We start from the raw sequence: 11,738 nt of genomic DNA on the forward strand, positions 1-11,738 counted from the left end.
GAACAGGTGTGCACAAACTGAATGTATCCACAGTGTCAATCTGGATTCTAGATAAATAGGTATTGTGAAAGAGGCACCGAGAGCCTCCCACACACACACAAACACACACACACACACTCACACACACACTCCCACGGCCTCCCTGAAGACGGAGTCTTGTTGGTGAGCTGGCTGCTGCCTCCCCCAGTTACCCTGGGGCCAAGAACAGTGTGAATACACCACGTGCGCGCGCGCACACACGCGCGACCTTATCTGACACAGCCCCCCGCGGAAGACACTAATGCCTGCTTGGTGAGCTGTCTCCATCCCCCAACGACTTCACCGCAGCCAAGAAACTGTGTGATTCCAGACGCGCAACTTATGCCTTGCGCTGCGCTCACAGCTTGGAGTTGCAGATGACCTTCCATGGAGCAGGTTTTGGTGAGTGTGTGTTCACTTGGGAACAGATGATGTGCATCATGGTGGACCTGGCCCTGACGCGTGTCATAAAGGGAGGATTCAGTAGTGAGTAAAGCCGGCCCACCCTTGCCCTGACACAGTTCACATGCACAAGACCTCCGTGTCCCGTCCCCACGTCCCGCCCTCATGCTGCACCGCACCTTCTCCACCAAACTGTTTGTGCTGGAGCCAATGGATAATTAGAGCGAAACTGTGACTTATTCGGTCTGATAGATAGGCACATAGTGTCCTCCACCATCAGTGTCAGCATTAGTGGCGCGCCAGGAGTGAGTAGGCAGCATCTCCATTTAGTCTCCGCGCAGCCTATGGTCCCCATGCAAGGAAAGGCCATGTTACTGTTAGAGCATTTACAGTAAAATAATCTGACTGCTTTAATAAATGTGAAATTTAATTTAGCGGATTTGCAGTATGACTAATGTAACTGGATGTACAGTATGTGTTGCTGAAATTTGTCAGTGATATATCATCTCTCCTCCTTTACACAAATTTAACCAGTCCATATGCTGCGTTAGATCATTTCTCTCCACCGCTGGGTTTCCCTTTCATGTTCATCTGTTGTTCTGTTCGTTGTAGGTGGCTCTCGGCTCCTTTCCAAACTGGCCTACACTAAATGAGACCGATGATTTTTTGGCTTTAGTGCCAAATGAGTTTTCCCACCTCCTGTCCTCCTCCAAACCCCCCTTGTGAGTGCATGTGCCACGCTGGAACCACACAAACACTCTTCTTAATTAGGAGTAGTCATGCGGTAAACATTCTTACTTTTTCCTAGAAGCTGTTTCTTGTCACCAAAAACGTCCATCTCCACCTCCGTCCTCCATTAGTAGTCGGCTTCCTCCCACACTGCGCTTTGTCTTAATGATCAATGGAGGAGTTACTACACACACATTTAAGATATTTAAAATAGATATGTATATCTATTTTTTAAAAAGTAGGATACTTTTCACGTGTTCAGAAACAAAATGGGAACATTTTATAAAAATGTTATAGACTAAGTTCCTTTAATTATCTCAAATAATAAATAAAAGTTAAAATAAGTGTCAAGAAACAGTCTTGCTTTTGATAGACAATGGCGCGTTACTTTTTTTGGTAACGCCACCGTGAAGAAAGTGACAAAACCTTCCCTGCCACTGCCTTTCTTGTCGCTTCCTGCGGTGACTGTCACCCCTCCTCCCAGGCTGACGTAGAGAGGATCCTCCGCTGCCCACGGCTGTGGGCGAAGACCGGCCGCGGGTATAAACAGCTTGCCCGGGACTCCAGCACGTCACTGCCTGAAGCCGCAGCAACTCGGTCACCAGAGCTGAACCTCAGCAGAGATAGCAGCAAGCAGGCATTTCCACGCCGCGCAGGCTAACTCGCTTTCGGCTTTGGTTCGAGATGGAGACTCGTTGGACCATGAGGAGCTCCAGCGCCCACAACTTTAAGAGTAAGTTTTTTTTTTCTCTGCATCTTGCACCTGCAGTCTGAATGCACAGAGCATTCTTGATTTTGCAATTGCATTTCTGTGATTTATCAGGCTTCCTGCAGACTCGTAACTCACAGGTTAGATTTTAAACAAGTGATCTGAGGAACAATCACATTTCAACTTTTAAATCGCTGTAGTATTTCCATGTTACTCTGGTTACCAGCAGCCTTGTATTTCTATGGAAAACTGCTGAATTCCTATGTTTCATTGTGCTTTTACGCACTGTCAGTTGTGCGTATATTTTAAATTGTATTTTGGGGCCAAATGTCGTCTGTCAAATACAAGCTATTTTGGAAATCATATTTAGCTCTTTTATTTGTGAATTTAAGTGATTGCATTATCTATAAGGAGATTTATTTATTTTAATTGTTTTGGCTTCCCTGTAAAGTTTACCAAAACCTCTTTATCCAATCGCTCCATGTCTCTTTTACGCATGGAAAGACCCAAGTTTGATTTGTGGTACGATACTAAACTTAGGGGTAAATAAGACTTGGGACGACTCTATAAAGGTGTCCCATTCCACCGAAAAACTCCAGCTCCAGTTCGCCCTCGGCGTCCAGCGCAACTAATAGTCCAACTTGTTAAAAGGTCAAGAGGTGAGCCGCTGGAAAATCTTGCGCACAGCAGATGAATGGGAACTTCATCATTATTTCATGCATGTACTTTTCCCGCGGTGGCCACTTTTGTGCGCCGTTATCCGAGCTGTGCCAAGAAGCTGTTGCAAAATTGAGAAGAACCGAAACTGATACGGGTCTGGTTACCGTTTTTACGCCTGCCCTCTGTACCTCTCAGCGGAAACATCCTTTTGGTGTAGATACCCTGAGAACTAGGAAACCAGGTTAATTTAATGCTGGCACGTGTAATTCACGTTTTTGTTTTTCTTTGTCTCTCAAAAGTCTGTTTTGTAGATTTTTGGGGTGATTTTTTTAGTCTAAATCCTTGAAATCCAGGGTTATGTAATCGTGCCACACCAGACATTGAGACCTATGTAAAGTGATCAGGTGGATATGAATGGATGAATGTTTTCTGTAAGGTAATCTGATGAATTATATATGAACCCACAGTTCTGGGGACCATCAACAAGTCACGGGTGAGAGCACAGCAGTGCTAAAAAGAATCTCTGACAACAGCAACAGGTTTGACAGACAGACAGCAAAAAGAAAAGACTGGTGCCAAAACCTGAAATCAACCTCTTTAACTCTTTCTTTGCCTGTCACTCTTTCACACACACAATGTGCACGTTTACCAAACCAGGACTAACCACTGCAACAATGGCCCTTTGCTGCTAAGCTGACCTTCACGTGTGTTTCTTTTATTTCTCATTAGAAATAACCACCTCTCTCCTTCCCTCCCACTTTCCAGGTGGACTGTCCCTGTGGCTGATTCTGTGGCTGGTAGTGGTGAAGCCAGGCGGGGTGGCCGCATGCCCCAGACTGTGTGTGTGTTACCCCACGCCCATGACGGTCAGCTGCCAGTCCCAGAACCTCACCATAGTGCCGGCCGGTGTGCCCTATGACTCACAACGAGTTTTCCTGCAGAACAACCGCATCACAGAGCTTCGCGCAGACTCCTTTGGCTTCGAGACACAGGTAAAAAATAGCAAATACTGAAGTCTTCCACTCCAGTATTTGGAGATACTCTGAACACTCTTCACTCTGAACACGTGTCCTCACACACCTTGATTATTTTCCCTTCGTTCTGTGCAGGTGCTTTGGCTATACGGCAACAACATCACGTGGATTGAGGCCGGGGCCTTCAGCAACCTCAGGGTGCTGGAGGAGCTGGATCTGGGCGATAACCCCTCACTGCGGCGCCTGGAAGGTGGAGCTTTCAGGGGGCTGGAGAAGCTGCAGAGCTTGCACATGCACCGCTGCAAGCTGGCCGCTCTCCCCCATGACCTCTTCCACAAGCTTTACAGCCTACAGTTTCTCTACCTGCAGGTAAAGCCAAGATCTACACATATAAAAACACACACATATACCATATAAACACAAACATGTCTGGCAGTCATGCACAGGTATGTGCGCTTGATGCTTGCAGCAACACTTAATTGTGCTGCAGTATTGCCTTATGAACACATTGATCACTGTACTGTTTGCCACAGGCAGGCTGCACACCCACTCACTCACAGACACGTTCATACTGCACATGCTGAATTGGTTCAAGTAGGTTCAGTGAGTTGTGCACAGCAACCAAACTGAGAATATTCTTAAGCAAATGTAGAAGATCTAGAACCAAAGCAACATAAGGAACCCGTTCTATTACCATCATATTATTAAACAAGCACAAGAGATTGCTTTCAGCTGACTGAGGGGAAAGAATTACACTGAATGATCAGTGTTAGCAAAGTTAGTGGCTGCCAGATCCTCCATGCACAGACTTCAGTATATAATACATAGAAAGGATCATGTGTCTATTTCCATTTCCAACAGCTAATTGTAGCTGCAAGTCAGATGAAACAAAATCAAACTAAACTCTAAAAGCAACATATGCTACAAGAGAAGGCCAAGAAGAGGTGGCATGCTCACCTTTTTAGTAGACCTACAGCCAAATGACTAAATGTATTATCAGGGGAGAAATATTTTTAGATGATTACTTCTAATTCCTTCATCTCAGTGCACTGTGAAAATTGGCTTGCAGAGATTTTTCATCATCATTCAGTGTTTTTTTTTCTGGCCAGTGCTGTTGTCAGCTTTTTGGCAGCTGGCCGGGAGATCTCAGCTGTAGGAGTGCCCTTCAATCTAATCAGACAACAAGTCCACGCCAAGATGCCTTGTCAGGGAATGAAAAAGAAAAAAACAAAACATTCAGGGTCCAGGTCACTACAGATCACTGTAAAGCTACTTTCAAATAGGATGTTGCCAAACTGTACATATATGGTAACGTCAGAGGAAGTGAGGGACTGTATCCCACCTGTTATAGCTGATAGTAATTACTGACAGAAATGTCAATGTTGGACTCCAGTGATTTCTAAAAGGAAACTTATGTATCATAAATTTGGCCAAGAGCTTCTAATCAGTAGTAGATATATGCCCCAGTAAATTTATTTATTGTTTAACTTAAAAGAACAACTAAACCTTGCCAACAACTAAACCCATCAGTTGTAGTTTTTCCACCTGCTTTTCTACAGCACTAAATCTTCTTGTATTTTGATTTTGCTTCAGGAGAATCAACTCCACTTTCTGCAGGATGACCTTTTCTCAGATCTGGTGAACCTCACTCATCTCTTCCTGCATGGAAACCGCATCCGCACCCTCACAGAGAATGTGTTCAGAGGTCTGGTCAACCTGGACCGCCTCCTTCTCCATGACAACCGCATCAGGCAAGTCAACCGCCGTGCTTTCCGTGACCTGGGCCGCTTGACCATCCTTTACCTGTTCAACAACTCCCTGGCTGAGCTGCCAGGCCAGACCATGAAAGATGTCCAGGGCATCCAGTTCCTCCGCCTGAATGGTAACCCCTGGTCCTGCGGCTGCGAGGCTCGCCCCCTCTGGGAGTGGTTCCGCAAGGCCCGCATCTCCTCCTCTGAGCTCATGTGCACCTCCCCATCCCAACGCCGTGGCCAGGACCTCAGATTCCTCCGGGAGCTGGACTTCGCCCTCTGCCCTCTCCCTGACCCTGGCTCTCTGGCTGGAACCACCACTACCACCTTCAGCACCAAGACCCGCTGGTGGTTCTCCAAGCACAAGCCTGCATCTTCGTCCAAGGCCTTGTACCAGAAGAGCACAGAGACAGCGAAGGCCTTCCCTTTCTCCGCTGTCAAGCCTCAGTACATCCCCAAAACCCCCGTCGAAACCTTCCCCTCCAAGTACGAACTGTCGGAGGATGAGGTGGCACTCCCCAAACTGGACCCAGAAGAATACTGGGCCAACTACGGCAACGAAGACTCCTCAATCCGCTGCTTCGAGTTGGAGTGCCCCACAAGCTATGACAACCCAGCCTTCCCCACATCTTCCTTCTCACCCATCACCCCATCCTTCCTACACCTCTTTTGCCTCTCCATAGTCACGTTCTCCCTTCATTTCCTTTTTGGCTGAACTCTTTGCTCCTTTTCACCCTTTGCCTCCTCTGATTTCTCCCCCTGCTCTTTCCAACTCTAACACAAAACCTGGATCTTGATTCCTTTCAGTTACCTCCTCCGGGTGCAGGGGGTGCTACACTGACACAGGAGACAGGCGAAGCAGCAGGGAGCTGTTTTAAAGAACAGAGATCAGTTGAGCTGATGTAGAGCAGGACAGGATTTCATTGTTGAAGTAGCTGCTGCTTACCAGCTCAGGCTTTTAAAAAAGCAGGGATTAAATCATGAATATGGACTCAGATAGTAACAGTACAAAGGCAGAAAACTACAACGGCAGAGACACAACACACACACAGCTGGTGGGATCTCCATCTGTTTTTTGATATCACAGCTGCAAACAACGCAGGCGTTGTAATTCGTCAACAGCTATTTTGTATAACAGCTAGCGCTCACCATCCAGTCACTGCTAACATTATCCCTTGATAATCTACTTTCATTATGAATAAAAGTAGTGATTAATAGGTTGTATGGCACCACCAGAAGGACAGGGAGGAACAGGTGGATCACAACAGAAAGTGAGAAGTTTGCGGAGGAAAGGAGGACAAACAAGGAATTGAAGGGAGAATTGAAAAGAAAATCAATACACTGTGAGAAGAGCGAGCTCGGGATATTAATCTAAAGGCAGAAAAGGATGAGAAGATCATTAGATCTGCAGCCAAGAGCGGCTCTCCTCTCCCCTTCGAATTCAGAATCTTGTGTGATCCCAGAGATGCCAATAAACCACCAGCGCGCCACCACCCACACTTGTACATACCACACATCATCACTGTACATACACCCATCGCACACTGCTCTGTATTTTAGCTGCATTTGTACTTTTCTTTTAGTACCATTTAGTAAATGACAGCTTGTGGTGATAGAAGAGATACTTAGATTGTAAGTGAAAGGCAGAGAAATGAAAAATGGAAACTCCTTTTTGTGTTTTTTAGTCTCTTCCTCTCTCAGACAATTTAAGGACTATTCCCTGATTTCACAGGCTGAATATAAAAAAAAAAATTATCACAGCTCATATTCAACGTGAGCAGAGAAATAGATTCTTACTACAAAAAAGGGAAGAGTTGTACCTCTGATTCAGACTTCAGTTCTTCAGTTTTGTGTGTGTCTCCGATTTTTGTTGTGGTTGTGTGTGAGTGAAAGTGGACTGTTGTAGACTAAGAGACCAAGTCCAGAGGAGACCAGTTTGATGAGGTTCCTCATTTAAATGAATGACTGTGTATGTGTGTGCCTCTTACACAGCTCTTTGTATTGTTTGAAGCCTCAGGTCTCTGTCCAGGTGGATCCTGTTACATTACACTTTGACCTGCTAATGGTCAGCATCAATGTGTGTGTTTGTTTGTGTCTGTGTATGACTGAATGTTGAAAAAAAATCTTTATGCACTAACCTTACACATCATTAGGACCCAATACTGTTTCACAACCAACTGTATATTTTCAAAACTGCATGGGAATGTGAATGGGTTTATCAGGTTTTTTTTTTCTGAACACAGTTCCTTTGCCAACCCCAAATATTAATTCCAAACCTGAATCATAACTGTGAGTTTCTGCATAGAACCTGAAAGATACTGTGATGTTGTTAGATTCTGTATTTTTCAATAGAGAAACTTGTTCGGAAAGTGCTTTGCTTTATTAAAAAATAAAGAAACAATCAGAAAGAAGTGAGTGGGAGTTTCTTTGCTGTTTCTCTGCTGTCTTTTTTTCGCTAAGGATGGCACAACGGAAAACAAAAAACGGGCCGTTAGTCCGCTGCCACATGAGCACAATCACAACAAATACAGAAGAGACCTTCCCTTAGTGACAAATTTGGTTTGAGCATCAAAGCTCAAAGACAACAACAGTCTAGTAGTGCAACAATTTACTCAAGTCTTAAATTGACAGTCTACAAAACATGACTTTTACACAGGTATGTTTTACAGTTTTGGAATAAAATCACAGTAAAATAAAGGTCTCCTATAAAAAAGGACTGTCAGGAAATTGTTTCTAAAGAGCATCTCGTTGCACTGCTCCAGTCAAACCCCTTAGAAAAGGAAGGTGGTATTTGTTGTGTGCCTCTGTGTGTGCGCCCAAGTCTGTGAGGTGTAAAGATATTCATGTGAAGGTGTGAGCGTGTGTGGTGAAGGTCACGGGTTTCACCATGTGCAGAAGGCAGCTATATTGGGCAGTATTATACATAAAGATGGGTGAATGAGCTGTTGAGAGGCATGTATGTGTGTGTGTTCAGTGAGTGTGTTGTGTGGGGATGGGGGGGTTGGAGGAGGGGGGATGGGGGGCGGGGGTGGGGCGGTAGTGAGGTATGAGTCAATGATTCAGGGTTGGGGCATAATGGGGAGCAGGCCAGGATGAAAATGTGACGATGTGTCCCGGAATCAGCACACCCCCTCAACAGATTAACTCTCACCATGATAATGATGATGCACACACTTATGCATGCGTTTACGGGTGCAGGGACACAGGCACATACAAGTCCGTGTACAAATACACACTAACACTAGCATGCAAATGGTAAAGTTGGGAGAAGTTTGGTGCAATGGCCTGTGTTCCCTCACATCGAATCCTTTTCGTCTTCCAGCTCACAAATTATTCATCACTTTCACACCTTACTTTGCTCTCACCTTTCCTTCTTCCTCCTTTCTCTCTTTTATTTTTCTCCTCTCTGTGACAAAACCTCCCTCACTCCTTCCAGTCATAGCTTACAGTAGATAAATCATCAAGCCCACATGCATTCTTGTCCTCAACAGCATCTTTGTTTCAGAACGTTTCATTTCCTCTGGTGTACATTTTTTTCAGTCAAACTTGGGTGTGTTGCACTGAGACAACAAACTGTATTTAGTCACAAACCAAAATATTGGAGAAACTGAAATTTTGACCTGATGGTGGTGCTAGTTGGAAAGTCAGGATATCAAAGTATTTACAATTCATCCTATGGGGACCTTGTATATGTTGTCGAGATACTTCCATATAGAACTAAAAAGTCAACCTCATGGTGGCGGCACTAGAATAAAAGTTAGTGGAAGGATACATTGTCTGGGAACATGAATATCTGTACCAAGGTTAGTGCCAATCCATGAGGTAGTTGTTGAGATATTTGACAGGATAAGTGAAAAATCCAACCTGCTGGTGATGCTAGAGGAAAAGTCATCACCTAACTCATTATTATTCCTTGAATATCTATCTAATAGTTGTCACCTCATGGGGCAGCCCCTAAAGAAAAGTCAGCAACCACTCATGTGATTAGGTTTCATCCTCTGGCGATCACGAATGTCTGTACAAAATTTAATTGTGATCTATCCAGTTGTTGATCAGATATTTCAGTCTGGACCAAAGAGGTGGAACAGCGCAACAAACTTTACTCCGTTGCCGTGAGAGCCGTACCATTACCATTATCTATGAGCAGAAACATAAAAATATCACTACTGTTATCCTATGTTTTCAAAGGACATTTACATATTACATATTATTAAAACTTTTAATGAGAAGTTAAATGCAGACAGGGACCAGGTTCAACCCAGAGAATCATAATATTTGACATTATTGCTTATGGCATGGCCAATATTCAAATAAAAAAAAAAATCTTTAGAAGCAGTGAGCTTATATTATGTAAAGGACTGTGGACATTCCCTCTTTTTTTCAGCCTGGGTTAACCACCTCGAGAAATGAACATCAAAACCTTGAATCGTGACAAATGTGATTACCCCTCCTATATTTCCAAGTTGCTTTTTCATGGCAGAACTGTAGGCGTATGCCCTCTGTGCCTGAAAGCAGCTGCCTGGGTGGTCATGGGACATGTTTACTGGTTTTTCGGTGCAGGAACACAGGCCATTAGCAGAGAGAATTTCTCTGAAGTCGTCAGACTTTGATGATATGCGCTTATCACACACTGTGCCCACTCATTCTTCCCCAACTCTCGATCCTATTTTTCTTGCCTCTCTTTTGTGTTTGCCTGCCTTTCATATGCTGTCACTCAGTCTTTGTCTAAACCCCGCTATCACTCCAGCTCTTCTCTCTTCCTGTCACACGGTCTCCCCCCACATGGTTCTGCCTGTCTCGGCCGAGCCTGCGTCTTGGCTCATACGTGTTTGTTTGTGTCACTGGCGTGTTCACTGACGTTCACCCTCACACATGTCTTATTTGCAGAGGATGAACCAAGACTCACACCCTGACGTCAGACGGCTCAGGAAGGAAACGAAGAGTCTGAGAGAGACTTTCAGAGGGATGAAATGAAGTCATGTCATCTCACTCATGCTGAGTGTTTACCCTGAGAAAGAATAGAATACAGAAGTTGTCGTTTCATGACAGGTTTAAAACCAAAGTCTAGCACTGCAGTGCTGCAGTCAACGTGACAACTGACCTATCATATCCATAATTGATGCAGCATCATTTGCAGCACTCTTTCACTGACCAGCTAACATTGTCCAGCACGTGGAAACCTGAGCCTCTGGGGCAGTGAACCTCTCCTCCTGATAGCTCACCAAACGGAAGAGGAAGGCCAAAGAGAGAGGCAAAACAGAGGGATGAGGAGATCCTCGGACTATCTGAATAAATCATTTTGAGTGGAAACACTGACTATTCTCACAGAAACAGTGAGACTTTGCGATGAGTTCATCCACTGAGCAATATTCAGCCCTTTGCTTGTATGTGTGTGTTTCACTGGATGAAGCGCTACCAAAAGAGCAAGATGGGTATCAGTGGGAAAACTCCATTTAGAAAATGTCAAAATGGAACACTTTGGTGGAAGAAAATTAGACTTTTTCTGGGTTTGTTTGTTTGTTATATGGGTTTGTTTGTTTGTTATATGGGTTTGTTTTCATGCAATTGGTTTTGAAATGATTTTAATTTGCCCAAAAACTAGAGACTCGATCCATACACAAAGAACTTCACTCATAGTGAAATGTAGAATAGAAAATTGCAACTTTCAAAGTACACTGTAAAATATTCAAAAATTAACTGGAAACTTTGGTTCATCTTTCTGTGAATACTGTTTTATTATTTTCAGAGTACACCTAAAATTTGAACTTATAACATTTCTTTCCCTTTTCAGAACCATTCAGAACTTGTGACTAGTCTTGTGACTTAAACTCATTGAATCAAAAGTTTCTGTAACAATGCATTTTTTACATTAGCAGACTTGGTTTGAGTTAAACCTCTCCAGAGATACTTGTTAGAGGAAAACAGGCATAATCGAAACCTGCTGCGTGTCCTTTAATACATACGTGAGTGGCTTCACATACTATATTGTGTATGTGAAACTCTAGTGCAAAAAAGGCTTGTCAGACATAAAGACATCATAATACACATTTATCAGCTGGAAAGTCTTAAAGAATCAGGCAATAATATGCTCCAACTGCAAATATACAGAAAAAGGCCTGAATCTATGAGTGAAAAATCCACCTTCTGTTGTTGCTCCTCTACTTACTTGTGCCTACTTACAGAAATGTTTGCATGAGAGTTTGTGAGCAATAATGTGTGCACTGACCATCAGACTACAGCCAGGAGCTTTGTGTATCCGGTCTTGAGTCAGTCAGAAGTAAAAGAGGAGAGCGGGGTGAAGACAGGGCACATCTGTCTGACAGTCTGTGCGCTCCTCTGAAGGTTTACGCACATGGCTAAAAATACACTGCAACAGGCTGCAAAGACAGAATGGGATCTAAAGAGACAGTAGATATTTGATGCGTTTGGTCTTTTTCTGAAAGAGGGACACAATGAATGAAAGATTTAATCATATGGCAACAACAACATCAGTGA

General features: G+C 44.0%; 1 protein-coding gene across 1 annotated transcript; it reads left to right on the top strand.

Moving 5' to 3' along the window:
- The first annotated feature begins 1,741 nt into the window (after window positions 1-1,741).
- rtn4rl2b (reticulon 4 receptor-like 2b) lies at window positions 1,742-6,215 on the top strand. Its single transcript, XM_041047400.1, has 4 exons — window positions 1,742-1,882; window positions 3,284-3,510; window positions 3,628-3,861; window positions 5,086-6,215. Exons 1-4 carry the CDS (start codon window positions 1,834-1,836, stop codon window positions 5,956-5,958), a joined length of 1,383 nt encoding a protein of 460 aa, XP_040903334.1. The 5' UTR covers window positions 1,742-1,833; the 3' UTR covers window positions 5,959-6,215.
- Window positions 6,216-11,738: the final 5,523 nt, after the last annotated feature.

This window comes from Toxotes jaculatrix, chromosome 10 (assembly GCF_017976425.1).
Source record: "Toxotes jaculatrix isolate fToxJac2 chromosome 10, fToxJac2.pri, whole genome shotgun sequence".
In the NCBI taxonomy this organism is placed as follows: domain Eukaryota; kingdom Metazoa; phylum Chordata; class Actinopteri; family Toxotidae; genus Toxotes; species Toxotes jaculatrix.